At 32.5% G+C, this 21105-nt stretch overlaps 1 protein-coding gene across 1 annotated transcript; it reads right to left on the bottom strand.

The window, feature by feature from the left end:
• Nucleotides 1-5863: 5863 nt before the first annotated feature.
• LOC131064505 (cysteine-rich receptor-like protein kinase 2) lies at nucleotides 5864-10864 on the bottom strand. Its single transcript, XM_057998656.2, has 7 exons — nucleotides 9846-10864; nucleotides 9497-9643; nucleotides 9069-9199; nucleotides 8773-8986; nucleotides 8444-8675; nucleotides 8196-8346; nucleotides 5864-6673 (listed from the first exon to the last, which is right to left on the bottom strand). The coding sequence occupies exons 1-7, from the start codon at nucleotides 10609-10611 to the stop codon at nucleotides 6338-6340; spliced, it is 1977 nt and encodes a 658-aa protein (XP_057854639.1). The 5' UTR covers nucleotides 10612-10864; the 3' UTR covers nucleotides 5864-6337.
• Nucleotides 10865-21105: the final 10241 nt, after the last annotated feature.

Here is a 21105-nt window from a genome sequence, read left to right as displayed (position 1 = left end):
ACCTATAATATATCTTCTTCATTCACCTCAGGATCTGACTCAATTATTCTCCTGTCTACCATGCTAAATGCCTCATTTTTCTCCTATAGAATATTCCACATCTGCATATAAATCCAAGGTTGCATTATATCAAGCCTTTTAAAATAAAATAATGTAATTGAGAGTGAGTTATAACAAATAAAGGTGTATGTTTATGGTGTTAATTATGACTACTTTATAAAAATCAATTATGATGACGACTACTTTGTTGGCCTCACAAAAAATAGTAGGTGCATTGTAATTAATGTACATATATTTTGTGGGGGATGTGGACCTATGTGTTAAGAAATAATAATAATAATTGTTTACATATTTAAAGTTAAAATAAAATTGTTTGGCAATCTAATCATTATCTTTATACTAAAATTAATTTTAGTATCTAATGATTTTAAATTTTAAATTGCTTTTTGTTTTTATGTGCACGGATGAATGAGGTGCATATACAATTATATACTTACATATATATCCTAAAAATCCAACTTATTACATATTTTATATATTAAACAAAGCAGTTTTATAAAGAATATTCTACCAACAAATAACTGGAAAAAAATAGACCAACCTAACCAAATTTACAACAACCACTAAAAGATTGAAAGTGATAGTCATTTCATCTAATGGATCAAAGGTTCTTAAACTATTACATTTTTGCCATTAAAAAATTCATTCAAAAGCTATTTATAGATACACTTTCTAAAATTACATTATTAAAGGACATATTTATTTCTCCTAGACCTCCTAATGAATGTTAAAGAACCATTTTTAAATATTATAAAATTTAATTATGCTATCATTAATTTTTGTTTAAAAAACTAATCATTTTACTATTAGCTATTTCTCTAAAATTCTCATTAATTTTTAAATCATCTCAATAATATTTAGTAACAAATTTTAAGTAATTTTATTAAATAAAATTATAAAATTATTATTATTTTTAATATGTAGAGATTTCTAGATTTTGACTCTGTAAACATGTATAGATCAACATTTTCGTTCATATTTCATGATGCATCAACAGAATGAAACAAGTTTAAAAAAGAATGTTAAAACTAGCAGCAGACAAAAATAGCTACTATTCTTCTCATTCTAAACCTGGTCATGGAATATAATCTTGAGCATTAATATAAAAATCATTACACAATCAATATTGAAAAATCTATCATAAACTATGAAAATTTTATATTACAAATTCTTCTTAATTTCAAAACTTACACACATAATTTCTGAGCAAAGGATTAATAAGTCTAATTTTAGATGATTAAAAATTCTTGCCTCTGAAGCTTACCCATCCCAAAAGGAGTTCCATCTCAGCTCGAAGTTTAGGGTCCATATACTTTCTAGCGTTCACAATTTCAAGAAGTAGAATGCAATATATGTATACATCCGCCTTCTCTGTCAATTGCCTATGAAGAGCATATTGTGGTGCAGTACACCCTCTCCCATGGACAAAATTCATAGCCAACGGATAAGTTTCTATATTAAAGTTTAAGAAAGAGAAGGGGACAACGTATACATGCAGGTAAAGAAGCCTAGTAAATCTTACATTGTACCACCAACTCTTGTGGTCAGCTGTGTCGAGTCTCTAGAAAAAGCCTTGCCAACCCAAAATCTGTAATTTTGGCCTTAAACTCGTAATCCAGTAGTATGTTGGAAGATTTGATATAGCTGTGCAAGATTCAAAACCGAGATTCTTCGTTCAAATATGCAACTCCATGTGTTGTTCCCAAAATGATCTCAAATCATGTTCTCCGGCTCAGTGAAATCATTTTATATCCTACTAGAGTGATTATGAAATAGATTTTCAGAGATTCCTTCATGACCTCAAAATATGGTATGCTTTATTTCTCTGAAAAGGATTGAGACAAACCAAAGAGATGTCTGTCAAGGCTCATATTTGGCATGAATTCATAAACCAATAGTTTCTTTGTTCCTCATGTGCAACACCCAAGCAAACCAATAAGATTACGGTGATGACCAACGTCGATCAGCTTCACTTCTATAACGAATTCCTCTGATGCCCTAGTCAACTATTTTTAAAAAGCTTCTTCACTGCAACCTCGCGGCCACTTCTAAATACTCCCTACCACTACAAACAATCAGATCTGATAAGAAAATAGGAGTGAACATCCACTTTAAATTTAATAGATATAAACATGACCAAATCCTCCTCCCCCGATTTTCATACTTTAATCAAAGTTTTTTCACTGCAGCTAGAAGAGAATCGTAGTTAAATGGATGATCTGTTGGAAAAATGGTGTCTCAACTTTGCATGTACATAAGGTTATTTTTTATCGAAAGTTTTTATTTGTGAATGAATTGATTCAATTTTTTTCCCAAAGATTTGAATTGTCTATGTAAACATGTCGGTATATTTCATTGCAAGATCATGTCTTTTGTTAAAAATGTACATTTGTCTTTCTCATTTTTCATCAACCCTTTTGGCGAAGCCAAACTGGGTTAACTCTTTCTCCTACCCATTCACTCATACTTTTGTGCATTCACTACTTTACAATAGATTCACCCATTTTCCCTCATATTCACCTCTTTTTTGGTGCATTTGCCACTTTGTGGTAAATTCACCTCATTTTCTATCAATTCACCTCATTTTTGGTGCTTTCACCCCAAAAATTATGGATTCGCCCTCTCACTTTACTTTTACCTCATTTTTGCCATATTCTTCTAATTGTGGGTAGATTGGATAAGACATGATCAACAAAACCTCCACACATGCTTTTCCCCCTCACATTTATTGCATGTAAGTGTAACTCAATCCCAAGTTTTGAATTGCTTACCTAGAGTTATTTACCTACTCTATGCCCCTCTACCCTCACTTGAGCCACTCAATGCTCTAGATGGGGTATCTTTGCAGTCTTAGCTTACCTACTCTTTTAGTCTCCTCACTAATTCACTATTCACTAAGGTCAAAATGAATAGTAATCTATCCATAATAATATACTTTTACTCCAATTGCCTCCTCATAAATTTATTTTCCTCCATTTTTCTTCCATTCATACCCATTTTTCATCCTTATTCCTATTTTGTTGTCATTTTATCGTTTCGAGAGGTCATAATCTATTATAGCCAATTTTCTTGCATTTCCTCTACACCAAGGCATCATCTTCATCTCCATTTTCTTCATGTGGTCCATATTTTTATTTTCTTTGAAACAAAATTAATTTGAATGTTATTCCAAAGAGGGATAAAATGTAGACACCTAAAATTGACCATTTACATTTGGTCAATTTAAATCTAATTAATCTATTCTCAACCCTTTATAGTAATTATATACTATCTTTGTTATATAATTAATATGCATTATCTCTCCCATCATTCTAATCCATTTTGCTCTATTTTCCTAATTCATAGGCTAAGATAAATTATTAATTCTAATTATTTATCTTGCCTTACCCCTCATCCTATTTCCTCTAGATAAATAAATTTAATTTATTTAATTTATTTCTCACATCCCTCAACATTTTCCATTAACCCCTATCCCTCACTTAATAATGTGGACACACTTAATCAAGGATTAAATGGGGTCAAATCCTTTCCATATATTCCCACTCACCTTGTCCCCGCCTTCATTAAATTTACCACTTTCAAAAGAGACCCCATGTTCTTGCACATGTGGGTCTTTCTTTCAAAGGCTTCCAAAAGGAAATTTAAATTCCTTAATTGTTCTCAACTTGTCATTTTGTGAGAACGTAGCTTGTCTTTATGGTAAATGTTCTTTTTGGTCAAAAGGTGTCCTTTGTTCCTCTCCACTATATCATGGTGCCACTTTGCATAATTCTATGGGTTGAGAGATCACACTCATCCTCCATCCTTGATCCATATCTTCCAATCTTATTCATCCATTCTAATCACCTTTGGGTGGCTACTTATACCAACACTTTGTCATTTTTCAAAAATCACACTCATTTTCAATGAAGCATTGTTATGTTGCCAAATATTCAAGTGAGCATAGATTGAACCAATCACACGGGCAAATCAAGAGCAATGAAAAGTCTAGCATAATGTAATTTCTTTGAATTCTATGTTTGTTTGATTTCCTAGGCCTTATACAAGTTTATGCTTGTTTTTGTGTTTATCTGATTTTAGTAGCTAGATCACTCACTTTGAACATATTTTCATATACACATTCTTTATCAAGGACTTCCTAGTGGTACTAGATTACTCAATTTGGGAATTGCGAACCTATGATGCCCATTTTGTGGGCAATAAGAGATTCAACTAGCCCACTTAATTTTATGTTAGGGCTTAAGAATCCAATAACTAGATTCATGAATGCTCAAGTTATTTTAATATAAACCCTTCCAATGACATACATGGTCATGTTAAACGATTAACCTGTAATTTCTACTAAAATAACTTATAGATATGATGAGGTTTTATGGTAGGAATTTTGTTTATTATTTGGAGTGATAGACTATTGGTAGTTATATTGAAACTCTCTTCTCACTTTACACTAAAGATATGATTTGTCCCAATTTTCTCATGTAGAACTAGGCGCAAAGCCAATAAAGTTGTACTTCAAATGTCACATGTGCAAGTGCTATTATATCACTAGGGCAATGTGCTATGTACCATTACTAGAGTTTTGTTGCCCCTTACTTCACATAAAGGCAATTTCTCTCCTCATGGATACTGACATAGAATTAGTCAGAGTACTTAGAGAATCCAAGACACATAATCAAATGCTTCTTAGTTGCTTGCTAGAAGAGCTAATGACCAATCTACCTGAGTGGTCCCAACCTTCTTGCCCATCTTCATCCTCTTCCTAGAGTCATTAACAAAGTGATTTTGACTAGCTATATTGCCAAATTTTTGTATGTTTGGCTCTAGTTATTTATCCAATTTGTGATATCGAGTCACTTGTGGAGTATGACATTGAAGAGAAAGGTGTTGTCATTGTTGGAAGGCTATTAGTGATTGATTTCCCCATACTAATGTATGGCGTTTCTAGATGGTTGTAACCCTCCTATATCAATTGTTGACATAACCCTTGTTTCTTAACAATCTTTCTTTTTTTTTTGTCAGATTGTTTAGAATTGATGCGACATAACCTTTGAGGGCATGTGCCTTCTACCATCCACTTTTGTGAATAATATAAATTTTATCTCATTTTACAAAAAAGAGAAATCACCATTATATTTATATATAATAGAGACTCTTATCAATAATTTATCATTTAAATTGATATACAACACCCATTTTGAATAAAATAAGTGGATTGACAATAATATGAAAAAAAAAAAAACCAAATTTTAAATTTAAAAACATTAAAAAAAAAATTCAATTTATATATAAAGTTGTAATATTGTAGCTTAATTGGCTAAAATGTTGGATTTTCATTGTAGAATTCTAAGTTGTAACTTTTAGTCTTCCATAATTGGTTTCTAATGTGGATGGGGTTTTTAAATAAAGCAAATTTCTAAGTAGTGACTCTTGATCTTCCACAAATTATTTTTGATGTGTTTGCTTGTAAAGAGCTCATATTGGTCTCATGATTTGATTAGATAAGCACACAAAAGGGCCCGAACCTTTGATGTTTTATAAAGAGCCCATATTGATCTCATGTTGATGCTTGTATGAAGAGAATAATTGTAAATGACATGAAATACAAAAAATAAAATATTTTATAAAACAATTACTTTATAAAAAAAATTAATATTAACAAATACTTTTATCATTTAAATAACATCCACATAAAACATCCTCATAGAGAATAATAAGTTGATTGAGAATAATATCAATGTACTTTTTTAATTCAAATGTATTCTATATAACTTTATGTTTATTTTAAAACAAATAAACTAATTAATTAAGTAAAAAAATTGTTTATTAATTTATATATTACACATTTAAAACAACCATGTAAATGAAAAATCACACCCCTAAATTATGTACAGACTAAAATCACACCCCTAAATTATGTACAGACTAAGTCCGGATGATACATAATTTGCAAAGGTCGGTGAAGCTCACAAAAAGCATGAGAGCTTGGTGGACGTCATAGGTTTATTCAAACATTATCTCTTGGCATATTCAACTCTGGCAAATTGTGTTCAAGAGGAGGCAATAGACTGATAGATGGATCAATGGCGAATTTCCATGCATCTTTGAGGGTGCAGGAGAAAATTTGTACATAACTACCTAATTAAGGAGACAAGTTGAGTAATCTATGATAAAGATTCCGTCACGAAGATGGAAATAAATGTGTTTGAAGCTGGAACGGAAGAATGACGTCTAGTCGGAATGCATTTGGATTTTTACATGAGGGCCTCAATTGCTTGACTCAGCGTGCTTGCAGAGAGTTTGTTACAGTAGCTGCGGATGCTGGTCCCGATGAAGATTCCATCCACCCAAAATTACCTGAATCCAAACTAGTGTTTGTAGTGGAGTTGTTGTCAATAAAAGCCGGGCGGTTGGGCTGAGCCAAAATCTGTGTATTGCTTGTGAGCATGGACACCACTTTTGACATAAATGGCCTCAATTCAGGAGCTCCTTGTGTGCACAGAAAAGCAATCTGGATTACCTTTAACATCTCTTCTCTATTCACCTGTGGATCTGACTCAATTAATCTTCGGTCAACCACGCTAAATGCCTCATTTTTCTCGTACAGATTCCACGCCTGCATATAATCCACGGCTTTATTAGGTAGCAGCAGGCCTTTAAAACAATGTAATTGACAGCGAGTTCTACCAAATAATTGTGTACGTTTATGGCGTTAATTATGACTACTTTATAAAAATCAATTGTGACGGCGACTGTTTTGTTGGCCTTTCAGAAAATAGTCGGTATCTTGTAATTAATGTACATATATTTTGTGGGGGATGTGGACCTATGTAGGCAACCACTACCAAATAATTGTGTACGTTTATGGCGTTAATTATGACTACTTTATAAAAATCAATTGTGACGGCGACTGTTTTGTTGGCCTTTCAGAAAATAGTCGGTATCTTGTAATTAATGTACATATATTTTGTGGGGGATGTGGACCTATGTAGGCAACCACTACACTGTTTAGTAGTTTAATTAAATTTATTATGTTTTAAAATTTCTGAAAAAGTTAAAGGAAGATTTCAAATCAACAGCTGTCAGAAAAGATTGGAGGTTTGCTGTAAACCAACCACCTCTAGGAATAACAAGGATTTTTAATTCTAAGAGGTCCATTTGAACAACATTCTATAAAATATTTTATTTTTAGAATATAATTTATGTAGATAATAATAATTAAAAAAAAATCTTATCTAATGAAATAAAAATATTATATGAAATTTTATCTTAAAAACTAAATTATAACATTTTTTAATATTGAATAAAGCAGTTTTACAAATAATATGCTATCAGCCAGTAGTCCCAAAAAGAATTGACCAGCCTAACCAAATTTACAGCTAAAAGACTGAAAGTGTCGGTCTCATTACACATAATGAATCAAAGATTGATAAACTATTACATTTTTGCCATTAAAAAATTCATTCAGAATCTCTTTATAGATTTTTACTGCCTCAAATAATATTAATAAAAGACATTAATTAGTGCTAATCTTCTTTTTAAATGTTGAGTACTTTTTATATATTATAAATTTTAATCATGCTACTATTGACTTCTCCCTAAAAAGCTTAACTTTTTACGGCCGCGGCTATTCTGGACGGTGTAAAACGCACAACTAACATGCGTGTTAGTCCTCCTGTACTACCTTTTTGGAGCCAGAATAGATGCATCCACTTTTTACTATTAGTTATTTTTTTCAAAATTTTAATAAATTTTTAAACCATCTCAATAATATTTTAAAACATTGAATATGTAGAGATTCCATGATCTATCATTAGAATAAAACAAAATTAGAAAAAAGAATGTTAAGAATAATGATAGAACAAGATAATTACTATTCTTCTCATTCTTATTAAAAATCATGAAATATAATCTAAAATATTAGTATAAAATTTATTACACAGTAAAAACTAAAAAATCTCATTACATTGACATCATAAACTGTAAAAATTAAAAAATCTCATGACATTGATATCATAAACTGTAAAAATTTCAGTATTAATTTTCTCACTTTCAAAATTTACACATACTTAATTTCTAAGCAAATCTAAATATTTTCTAATATTAGATGATTAATAAGTTTTGCCTCTGATGCTTACCCATCCTAAGAGGAGTTCCATCTCTGCTGGAAGTTTAGGATCCACATACTTTCTACCGCTCACAATTTCCAGAACTAGAATGCCGTAGCTGTATACATCCGCCTTCTCTGTCAATTGCCCGTGAAGAGCATATTCTGGTGCAGTATACCCTCTGCCCCACACCAAAAGTGACAGGCAATTGATAAGTTAATATATTAAATGTTAACAGAGAGGAGGAGGCAACGTTCACGCGGGTAAAGAAATCTTACATGGTACCACCGACTCTTGTGGTAAGATGTGTCTGGTCCTCTGGAAAGAGCCTCGCCAGTCCAAAATCTGCAATTTTGGCCTGAAAATCGTTATCCAGAAGTATGTTGGCGGATTTAATATCCCTGTGCAGGATTCGAAACCGGGACTCTTCGTTTAAATACGCAAGTCCATGCGCCGTTCCCAAAATGATCTCAAATCGCGTTTTCCAGCTCAGAGAATTCGCCGAATTTCCTGCGAGAGTGATCATGAAAGAGACTTTTAGAGACTCCTACATATTTAACCCCCCAAAATGGTATGCTATGTTTCTCTGAGAAGGATTGAGACAAACCAAAGAGATGTCTGTCAAGGCTTGTATTTGGCATGAATTCATAAACCAACAGCTTCTCTTTTCCTCGTGTGCAACAACCAAGCAATTGAACAAGATTACGGTGACGAACAGCGCTGATGAGCTTCACTTCTGTAACAAATTCATCTGACGCCCTCGTCGACTGTTTTACGAAAAGCTTCTTCACTGCAACCTCACGGCCATTGCTAAGTACACCCTACCATCACAAACAATCAGATCTCATAAGAAAACAGATGTCAACGTCTACTTTAGACTTAACAAATTGGCACTCCTCATACCTTATAAACTTGACCAAATCCTCCTTCCCCGATTTTCATACTTGAATCAAAGTTTTTCGTTGCAGCTCGAAGGGAATCGTAGTTAAAAGGATGATTCAGCTTAGGGTCTTCGTCGGCGGCAAAATATTCCTCTGCTAAAACCAAATTCGACATTATAAACGTAGAAAAAACGAATTTTATTACGGAAGAGGGCTTTCCATGGTTAAAAAAGGAAAATTCATAGCGCAGTTGGAACCTGCTATATTTGTAAGAACATTTGTCATATCTAAATTTTTTAAATAACAGACAATTCACAAATTTTACTCTAAAAGCTTTTAAATCTCATCAATTTGGAAAAAGCAGAGCAATTCTTCACTGGCAGTGTGGCTGTATCATACAATAAAGTTTCTTTAATTTCGTCGTTTTAAGAAAAAAGGGCTTTTCTTCACCTGCTTCATCGGGCTGGCTGCGGGCAGGGACTTTTCTGTAAAACTTTCGTAAAGACTGCCTGAATATGAAAATCAAGCACAATAAAGCAATGAGAGCTGCACCTCCCAACGTTCCGACCACGATGGCCAGAGTCTTCGAATGGCTTGCTGTAGAAACAGGAAAATCCAAGCTTTACCAACATTTAACAGAATTAATAACAAATCAAACAATTCTGTCGACTAATTTGTACTAATTTGCAATCGCCAAGCTTAAATTTTAGTTATATTTTAGTTAAATTTTCTAACAGAAATTTTAATAACTGCACAGAAATCATAAATAAGAATGGAGGGCAAATTTGCAGTGACTTACAGGAAGAAGAAGAAATGGTGTAAAAAGGAAGGGTTGAGTAACGCAAATAACAGCCGGCGTCGAGACCCCTTCCATCCTGCAACGAAAAGCACCGTTCTACGAGCTGAGTAGCGTGCTGGAGACAAACGTCACAGCTATTTGTGGTAAGCGTCCGCCTGCACATAGCCAGTCCATAAATGGCCGTCGATAATCCATTGGCACTGATTTCATCAGTGGCAAAACCCTCGTTTTTGACAGCCTTGGATCTGACGTCAGCTAGCAGCCTCTGCGCAGTTTCATTGAAAAGTTTAGGGCTTGACGAGACGACAGAGATGCAGACGTTGGAGTTGCCGGCATCGACAGCCTGATCAAAGAAAGTCTCATTCTCATAACGTAAGAAGCAGCCGTCGAAAATCATACGTGCCCCGATCTCGAAGGGGCAGTATTTCACAATCTGATCTGTGGCCGCTGTATAACATTGACTACAGTCCGCCATTGACAAATCGTTTCTGCATTGCGCAAGCCCGTAAACCTTATTTGTGCCATTTCCAGATGAAGCCGTAGCGAAGCCTGTCGAAGATATGTTTTCGGCAAGCAAAGAGAAAACATTTTTGCGGTTTTCAGTGAAAGCGGTGGGATTTGTAGTGTTAATCAGACTACAGCCATGACCGGCCTCTACAATTTGGGGATCGGCTTCTAAACGAAGAACAAAATTGGGTATGGCTGAAATTATGAGTACATACAAGACAAGCCATGAGAGGCCGGCGTCTGTATTTAAGCTTGGCATGATGAAATTGCGCAGCAAAAATATCACGCACAGCCTTTTCCCCCTTCCGATTCTGAGTGCCTTCCACTTCTGTTCTTGCCAATTATAAATAGAGGCCACTTAAATTTATTGCTTTGAGAGTGCCCAAGTTAAAGACTGTAACCGACACATGTCGTTATATATGTATGAACGCACATGTTTTCCGACGTCTTCTTCCACCTGCTCGAGAAAGACATCTTAAAGACTTTCCTCTTCTCTGTGGAATGAAACTGAAGACTTGAGGGTTGTTGAATGATGTCATGCAGAAATTAGTACTCGTAGTCGCAGAATTTTAGGAATTAAAAATTTGAAATATTTATTGATGAAATCTCTTCGCAAATAAATCACGGCTGTTTTACCGGGTGGGGCACCCATAAACTTAAATTAGGGACCTTTCAATTTTATTTTATTTTGGGTTTGGTAAATTGATTAGGGGAAGGGACCCAAAAGATAATGGCATCCCAGCTGTTATTATGGTGGGGTACACGTAGTATCGATATTATTTAATGTGAATAAAATAGAGGTCATTGTAATTGTAATATAATAAAATGTGGTCAAATTGAGAGACGTTTTAACATTGAGCAAAATTGAGGTTATTATAATTGTAATATTAGATAATGTGGTCAAATTGAGAGACTATTTGATGTTGAATAAAACTAAGGTTATTATAATTGTAATATAAGATAATATGGTCAAATTGATTGATTTTTTGAAAGTGAAATATATAATCTTTAAATTGATTTTATGTTTAGATATTTACATTTTTTTCTTTTTTTGATGAGAATGGACAAAAGTTTGATCATCCTTTCCTCCTTAAGCTATAATACATATCCTTGACATCTATATATGCCATTATACATGTTCTTATAGTTGTTCTCAAATCCACTTCACATCTTCAAATTAATAACAACAATTGCATAAGCATTTATTATTGTAAGGCTTCCCTACCTAACTTGAAAACAAATCAACTTCACATTTCGTAGTAAATCATCTCAAATTTCATACACAATTTTCAATTTTAAATTTAACTATAGTAATATTATTTTGTGCTAACAATTCAAATCCAATGCTCTCATTTAATGCATATGCTTTTAAAAAAGCATTAAACCTATATAAAAAGGAAAAAACTCTCTACTTGAATCTATCAAGAAGGATTTTACTCTAGGTGCTTTACTTACACACTCTTTAATTCTAAGGACTTATTAAGTGTATCTCTTAGTGGACAAGTTTAAGTGTTGTTCAATTCTTTTAACATCTTTTACATAGTTTTATATTTCAATGGCATTGAATGCATAATCTTCATATTTTTTATATTGGTCATACAGTTCATGAAAGGAAGCAAAGTACATGTATAATAATCTTAGAAGAGAGTATTGTATAAACGTGAAATCTTTGCAATTAAAAAATTGTATCATGATAATTGTACATGGAAACTCTTTTGAAAAAAATCCCTCACCAAAATAATACAAAATATTATTTTATACTTGTTAAAAATATCAACCACTTAAAAGGATTTGAAATATTTGCGTACAATCAAATATTTTCATTAGGTATATTCTAAGCATTGAACCTCATCAACACTTGTATCAAATTTAAAATTTTCAACAATTTCTTGTGATTGCCCAACAATTAAGTGAACCCATGGATTGAATTCGAGGATCTTTCACTTTATGTAGAACCACTTCAATATGTTTTTGTAATGGTGGAGGTGACACTTAATGTCCAATTTTTCTCTTGAATGTAGCCCTGGGTCACAATTTAGCAAACATTGTATCTTCTACTTCCATCTAGGAGAAAAGTGTGTGATCAAAAGTAGTTTTTCCTTCTTACTCTAGCTACATGCCTTACACTAGGGCATTAGGATTGCATTTCCAATTCTTGCATTAATATCCATAGGTAGTAACATCATGTGCAATCCCTTGACTCTGTTGTTCTCCTATCTTTTGCTGAAGGTTTCCCCTATGATAATTTGGGGAATGTGCACATCATTGCATGGGAAGCACCACGAGTTGTTATTGTCTACTAAATTATAATGCAAGCAACTAACTCAATTTTTTGTTCTGGCAATATCATTTATACAGAGTAGGGACCATAATGATATAATTTAAAGGTTTTGCTCGAATATTTCCTTTCTAACATCCTTGAGATTGGTAATACTGATATAGAGGCATTTTTCTCTAGTAATTTTGGTAAGGTTGCTTTGGAGGCATAACTTGTTGCTTATTCAAATTAATAAGTTTATTTGAAAATCTCCACAAGAGGCTCTGAATGTCAATCATTACTTCTGGAAGAGAAGAAGAGGCAAATGCACTTATTTATGCAAAATCATAAACATACATAGAAGTGAGTGTATGTGAAATTCTCAAAGGTTATTTTTGTGGTGGGGTAAAAGTACAAATCCGTGTCACAGTTTTATAAAGGAAGCAACCAACACAACTAAAACTGTTTAACTTCAACTGCATAAAAGTGGCATTTCTAAATTGGATTTTGAAATTATGTAAACCGATCAGATGTAGAAATATTAATGAAATTTAGGTCTATCATTTTCAAATTTTTTTTGAAAAAAATTGATATTTTTTTATAAATTCAAAGAGATTTTTCATTGCTGAAAAATGTTGAAAATCAAGGGTTCTAGTCGGCGTCATCAAAAAAAATGAAAACAAACTTTATTTTTTTCTGATTTTTTTTGCAAATAGAGAACATATATATGCAGTGTTAAAAAAATAGTAATAATTTTGATGTATATTTTTATCGTTATAATATTTTGAAGTCCAACATAGCCAAATTTGACAGCTTTCATTCGGCATCACCTTTTTACTACTAAATTTATTATTAACAAAAAAAAAAACCCTTTGAGAAGATTCTCTCATCTAGTAAAAAATATGTTTTTAATTTTTTGAAAATATCATTTAATATTTTATTTGATTTCTAATCAACCTCTTTTTAACTTTAAAAAGCTACTTGCAATGTTTAATTAATAAAAAATATTAAAATTAATCAAAATACTAAAAAAATTACATGTCTAGATTTGTGACTTCAAGCTCTACAAAAGGGTATTTTTTGATTTTTGTAAAAAAATAGTCTGCTTGAAGAAAAAGGAGCAGAAGTGAAAAGTTTCAGAAATACAGAGTTTTTCACTTTTTTTGTGCCACATCACATGACACATAGGCTAGTCCGGCTGGACTGAGTGTGACCGTACTAAGTCCGACCGAACTCAATCCGGCCAGACTAACCTTAGTTCTAACAATAAAAAAAATTGAATTTTTTTTGAATGAGTATTTGAACTAAGGGAGTCTAGTCGAACTAAGTCCGACCGAACTCAGTCCAACCAACTTTCGACACCATTTTGGCACCATGTGGTGTCACGTGGCCCGGGGGTAGTCTCGTTGTACTACCCTCAGTTGGCCCAAAGTGTGACACAACTCCATGCTTTTGCTCGGTGGCATTGATATTTTACGAAACATGGGAATGGGGGTCAATGTGGGAGCTTCTTAGTGTCGATCAAATTTTTTTTGGCTCTTACTACTAAGTCATATATATATGGAAGGATTTGACCTCCAAGAAAATTTATCATCACAACTATGACTTAATTGAAAGCTTTGAGAAAAGAATAATAGCCATACCTTATAGGGGTCAAGCTACTATTGCCAGATCCTCTACTAGGTTTTGTGGATGTTGGTATTAAAGTAATGACCTCATGTCAAGCCCTTTTAATGACAACTAGTTGTTCGACCAAGAAAGAACAATCAACTTTTTCATTGAATTTATTGAAGAAACTATCTTTGAATGTATCCTAGATACTAATGAAGTTTAGAGGTAATGACTAGTACCATTCAAAGGAATTTCCCTTGAAAGAAGCGACAAGTAATCTTAAGGCCATGTTTTCCTTAGTCACATGATGCACTATGTATAAATTTGCAACATCTTGCAAATTCTCTACTAGTCTTGCAAAATATTCACTCATATTTTTTGCAAGTGATTTAAGAGAAATAGCAAGAATATAATCCCACACATAATCCCACACAACTAGAGGAGTTTGGCGAATTATCCAATTGTTTCTATCCTTTGCTACAATGTTCCTAGGTGCTTCCAAAGTGGCCATGAGTGCTTGTTCTTTTTATACTTATGTTGTAGTGGTTCTAACAACACTTTGTTGGGCTATACTCACTAATGGTAGGAAAAATATTAAATTTTACACTATTAATGACCTTGTGATGGGTCTTTGACCCACAAACCCAAATTTTTATCAAGACTAAAAGTGGTCCTACTAGGAATGATAAAAAAGAATTGATGATCTCTCAAACTAACACTCAAGAGTACAACCTATAGAAAATTTAATGAATGTAGAATCAAATTGCATTTCACGAAACAACCTCTAAGATTTTAGATACCAACTCTTCAAACTTAAAAGGGTCTTCATATTTAGAAATATGAGGCAGCTTCCTTTATTGTGTACATTAATGAAGGCAGAGCCTTTTTCCCCTTCCAATTCTGAGTGCCTTCAACTTCTGTTCTTGTCAATGACAAATACAAATAGAGGCCTCTTTAATTTATTGCTTGAAGATTGTAACCGACATATGTCGTTATATATGTAACCGACATATGTCGTTATATATGTATGAACGCACATGTTTTTGGAAGTCTTCCTCCACCTTCACGAGAAAGACATTTAAAGACTTTTTGTCTTCTACATCGAATGACGTTGCGCAGAAATGAGTACTCGTAGTCGCAGAATTTTAGGAATTAAAAATTTGAAATATTTATTGCTGAGATCTCTTCGCAAATAAATCACGGCCGTTTTACCGTGTGGGGCACCATAAATTTAAGTTAGGGGCCTTTCAATGTTATTTTATTTTTGCATTTTTAAATTGATTAGGGGAACGGACCCAAAAAGATGATGGCATCCGAGTAGTTATTATGGTGGGGTACACGGAGTCTCTATATTATTTAATCTGAACAAAATAGATGTCATTGTAATTGTAATATAAGAAAATGTGGTCAAATTGAGGGACATGTTAACATTGAATAAAATTGAGGTGTAATATCAGATAATGTGGTCAAATGGAGGGATTGTTTAACGTTGAATAAAATTAAGGTCATTATAATTGTAATATAAGATAATGTGGTCAAATTGAGTGACTTTTTGAAAGTTAAATATATATTCTTTAAATTGATTATATGTTTAGATATTTACAAATTCTTTTACTATTTTTTTAGAATGGGCAAAAGTTTGATCATCCTTTTGTTCTTGAGCTATAATACATACCCTTGACATTTGTAAATGTCATTGTACGAGTTCTCTTAGTTGTTTTCACAATTGTTCTCACATCCACTTGACATCTTCTAATTAATAACTACAATTGCATAAGCTTTTATTATTATAAGGCTCTCCGACAAAACTTTGAAAACAAATCAACTTCACAAGTCATAGTAAATCATTCCAAATTTCATACACAATTTTCAAATTCAAATTTAATGGTAGTAATGTTATTTTATAGTAACAATTCAAATTTAACGCTCTCGTTTAATGCATACACTTTTCAAAAAAAGATCGAATCTATATGAAGATAAACTCTCTACAAATCTATTTAAGCAACTTTTTACCCTAGGCGCTTCACATACACCCTCTCTAATTTTGAGGACTCGTGAAACATATCTCTTGGTGGACAAGTTTAAACATTGTCAAAGTCTTTGAACATGTTTCACACAGTTTTATATTTCAATAACATTGAATGTATAATCTTCATATTTTTATATTGGTCCATATAGTCTATGAAAGAAAGCAAAGAACATGTGCACTAATCTTAGAAGAGAGTATTGTGCGAATTTGAAATCTTTACTATTAAAAAAGAAAGAAATACATAAATTATAAAAACTCATCTCTCTCTATATATACACAAAATTCTCTTAAAAAAATCCCACACCAAAATAATACAATATATTAGATAATAATCTAAATACAATTATAATACACTTACAAAACAAAACTTTTTAAGAATTTCAATAAAACAATACGTACAAATCCATTATTAATATTTCCATCTCAAACATGAAAAAAATAATTCACAAAACCTTCCCATCATAATATTAAAACAATGAGTTCTCTTACCTACTCGTGATCATCCTTTGTTACAAGTATGAATACATAGGCTTTTGGAGGTCTTCCTTGACCTTCCCGAGAAGACATTTGAAAGACTTGTTCTCCTCTGTCGAATGACGCTGAAGTTTTAATGATTGAAAGATATTCGCAGAAAAAAGTACGAGTAGTCGCTGAAATATTTATTGCTGAAGACTTCATGGCCATTTTCCTGTCTCGTGCACCGTAACTTAAATTACGCGCCTAGCAATTAATTTTTTTCTTTTTAAAAATTGTTTATGGAAAGAGATCAAATGCATAAAGACATCCCCATAGTGTTATTATGGTGGGTTACACATAAAATAAGGTTATTATTGTGGGACGCAGCTATTCTGGTTTAAAAAATGTACGTTGTATCAAAGAAAGTCGACTAACAAGAAGTTACAGATACATTACAATCGCGAAAACTATGGCTGTGATTTTTCAAAGGAGTCAATAACATGCACTGTTTTAGAACTAGAATAGCTGCAGCATTATACGTATAATATAAGATAATTTGATCAAATTGAGAAATTCTTTTAAAAATATATATATATATATGCTTTAATTTAATTATATGTTCAAATATTTATAATAATAATAATTTTCTTTGAGAAAGGATACAAGTCAAATAAGTTTCAATAATCTATTATCATGATAACTTTTTTGTACTTAATCTATCATAAATGCAAGTCTATGTCATCTAAAGATGCTATTTTTGAATTGTGCATGTTCTCATAGTTAATCTCACATCCATTTGGCATGTTTTAAATGATAAAGGAAAATTGCTTAAGCATTTATAGTTGTAAGGCCCCCTTAATAAATTGGAAAACAACTCAACTTTACAATTCAAAGTAAATTATCCCAAATTATCCCAAATGTTAATTTACAAATGCAAATTTAATGATATTAATATCATTTTATACTAATAACTCAAATTTAAATTTAACAATTGTCATTCAATACACACATTTAAAAAACAAAAAACACATGGAATCTATTAGAAGAAAAATTCTCCACACATCCATTTCAAAAATCAATCCATTACCTTTTCACTTTGAGTGCTTTACATACATCCTCTATAATCTCTCCATTGACAAGTTTAAAAGTTGTCAAATTCTTTCAACCTTTTTTATAAAGTATTATATTTCAATGACATTGAATGTATAGTCTTCATATTTATATATTGTTCTACATAGTTTATGAAAGGAAGCAAGGTAGATGTGCACTAGTTTTAGAGAAGAGTATTGGGCAAATTTTAGATCTTTATAATTATAAAAAGGAGAAACACATATAAAATGTAATAAAAAAATATATCAAAATAGCCTTTAAAATAAAAATATCACACGTCAAAGTAGCGCAACTTATTATTTAGTATTTTGAACATAGGTATAATACACTTGCAAGAAAATCCTTTATATGAGTATCATTAACCGGGTTGTATGCCTTCCCTTGACTGAGTGGTTAGATGGAGTTTGAGTCATGTCAAATGTCTTTGGTTGCTTGTGGTTAGTTCGACTATGTGGTTGATATTCACTTCAATTATAGTGGCATTTAGGTTGTTGGACACACGCAAGGTGTTGTAAATGCATGCACGATGGTCATGACATAAGTCATAGGCTATCATGAGCCACTATGAATGCATTTATGATGGATCTTTTCTATATTGGTCTAGTTTGGTAAGATAGCTTATGAAAACTGTAAGAGCATCTCTAGGTGGCCATTTTGTGCTACATGCATGATTCCAAGATGGTGGATTGTATGGATTTTTATCATCATTTTTCAAAACCATGTTTTGATCCATGGTAATGTTCTATAGTGGTGTTTTGGGCCTCCATAAGTATATATATTGAGGACTTGAGATGGAGACATAATGAAAGCTCATTTTCATATACAAGTTCTATCGTATTGAAGGTTGAAGAGAAGAAGGAAGGAAGGATTGTATGTAATCTCTATTTCATGAAGATAATATAATTGGCCTCTCTTCTTGGTGGATTTTTTTCCTGAAAGGGTTTCTCCATGTAAATCTTGTGTTGTGATATGTTCTTCTTGTGTCATTGATTTATAATTCATTGTTGCTACTAGCTGATGGTGAAATAATATTCATTTATGTGATTTTTTATATCCATATAAGATAGTTTATTAAGCATGTTTAAGCGGGTATTTTTTAGCATAAAAAAATGAACATCTCTATAGTTTTTTTGTCTTAAGAGATTTTTTTTGCAAATTTGCATACAATATTTGGATATATTCTAAGCATTGAATCTCATCAACACTTTTATTGGATTTGATATTTTCAACAATTTCCAGCGATTGCGCAATAGTTAAGTGAACCCATGGATTGAATTCTAGGATCTTTCGCTTTACCTCGAACCACTTCAATATGCTTTCTTAATGGTGCAGGTGATACTCACTATCCAAGGTTACGGATTAGAAGACATTATATTTTCTACTTCCATTGGGAGAAAAGTGTGTGATCGAAAAGAATTTCTCCTTCTTTCTCTAGCGACATGTCTTGCACTTAGGCCATTAGGATTGCATTTTAAACTCTTGGAATGATATCCGTAGATAGTAGGTCATCATGCGCAATCCCTTGACTCTATTGTTTTCCTATATTTTGTTGTACACTTTTTCCTAGGATAATTTTGGGGCATGTGCACATTATTTCATGGAAGCAGCATGAGTTGTTATTGTTTGCCAAATGATATGGCCAACAAATAACTCTCTCTTTTGGTTTGGTTGTATCATTTGTAATTGAATAGGGGCTATAATGATCTAATTTAAAGGTTGAGCCTAACGATTTCCTTTTTGACCTCCTTGGGATTGGTAATATTGATATAGAGGCTTTCTATTCTAGTAATTTTGGTAAGAATTCTTTGGAGGCGTAGCTTGTCGCTTCTTCAAATTAATAATTTTATTTGAAAAAGTTTCACAAGAGGCTCTTCATGTCAGCCATTACTTATATGAGAGAAGAAGAGACAGATGCACCTATTTGTGTAGAGGGATAAACATGCATAGACAGATGTACATATGTGATGTTCTTAGAGGTTCTTCTTGTGGTGGCACTGATATTTTATGGAACATGGGCATCGAGGTCGAGGCGGGAGCTCCCAAGTGTTGATTAAATTGTTATCAACTCTTACTACTAAATCATATATGCATCTAGAAGAATTTTACCTCCAAGCAACTTTATCATCACACCTATGTCTAAATTGAATACTTTGAGAAAATAATAATAGCCATACCTTCCAAGGTTCGAGCTACTATCAAGATCCTCTGCTATGTTGTGTGGATCTTGTTATTGAAATTAGTAATGGCCTCTTTTAGAGCCCTTTTAATGATAATTAGTTGTTGGAGCAAGGAAGACCAATCACCTTTTTCAGTGAAAATGTTAAAGAAACTATCTTTGAATGGATCCTAGATACTAATGTAGTTTGGAGGTAATGACTAGTACTATTCAAGGGCATTTCACTTGAAAGATCCAACAAGTAATATTAAGAACATGTTTTGCTCAGTTGAATTCAATGCACCGTGCATACATTTGCAACATCTTGCAAATGTTCTGCTAGTGTGTAAAATTTTTGTCTTGTATATTTGGGAAGAGATTTAAAAGAATTAGGAAGAATAAAATCCCACACAACTGGAATCATACGGTGAATTATTTGATTGTTCCTATTTCATGCTACAAAGTTCTTGGGTGCTTCCAAAGTATCCATATGTGCTTGTTTTTTTTGTGCTTATGGTACATTGGTTCTAACAATACTTTGTTGGGCTATAGTCAACAATAGTAGAAATAATCTTAAATTTTACATTGTTAATGACCTTGGGATGGGTCTTTGGCCCATAAACCCAAATTTTACTCAAGACTAAAAGTTGTCCCATTGAGCATGCCAAAAAAGAATTGATTATCTCTCAAACTAACACTCAAGAGGACATCCTATAAGAAGTTTCATGAATGTGGAACCAAATTGTGTTGCATTAAACAACCTCTAAGATTTTAGATGTCGACTCTTTAAACTTGGGTGAAGGATAAGGGAGAGAGGAATACCAAGACCAAATAAAACTATAAATCTATTCAAAGGCAAAGTGACAATTTTTTTGTGAGATTCATGCTAATGAAAGCATAATATAATTCTAGCTTTGTAAACATTCATGAGAGCTTAAAACAGTAAAAATATGATCCAAGACCCAAAATATTGGTTAGAACTAAAACTATTAAATTTTTTCATAATAGTAACAATCGATAATTTGAAAAAAAAACTAACACTTAACAACGTGTTTTCTTTATCAATTCACAAATAACACATTACAGAGGCTATCAAGAGGATAATTTAATATATTCTAGTCTTAAGAGGATAATT

Source organism: Cryptomeria japonica, chromosome 7 (genome assembly GCF_030272615.1).
Source record: "Cryptomeria japonica chromosome 7, Sugi_1.0, whole genome shotgun sequence".
Classification (NCBI taxonomy): domain Eukaryota; kingdom Viridiplantae; phylum Streptophyta; class Pinopsida; order Cupressales; family Cupressaceae; genus Cryptomeria; species Cryptomeria japonica.
The sequence above is the reverse complement of the archived record's forward strand: the minus strand, read 5'-3'. Positions and strand labels throughout refer to the sequence as shown.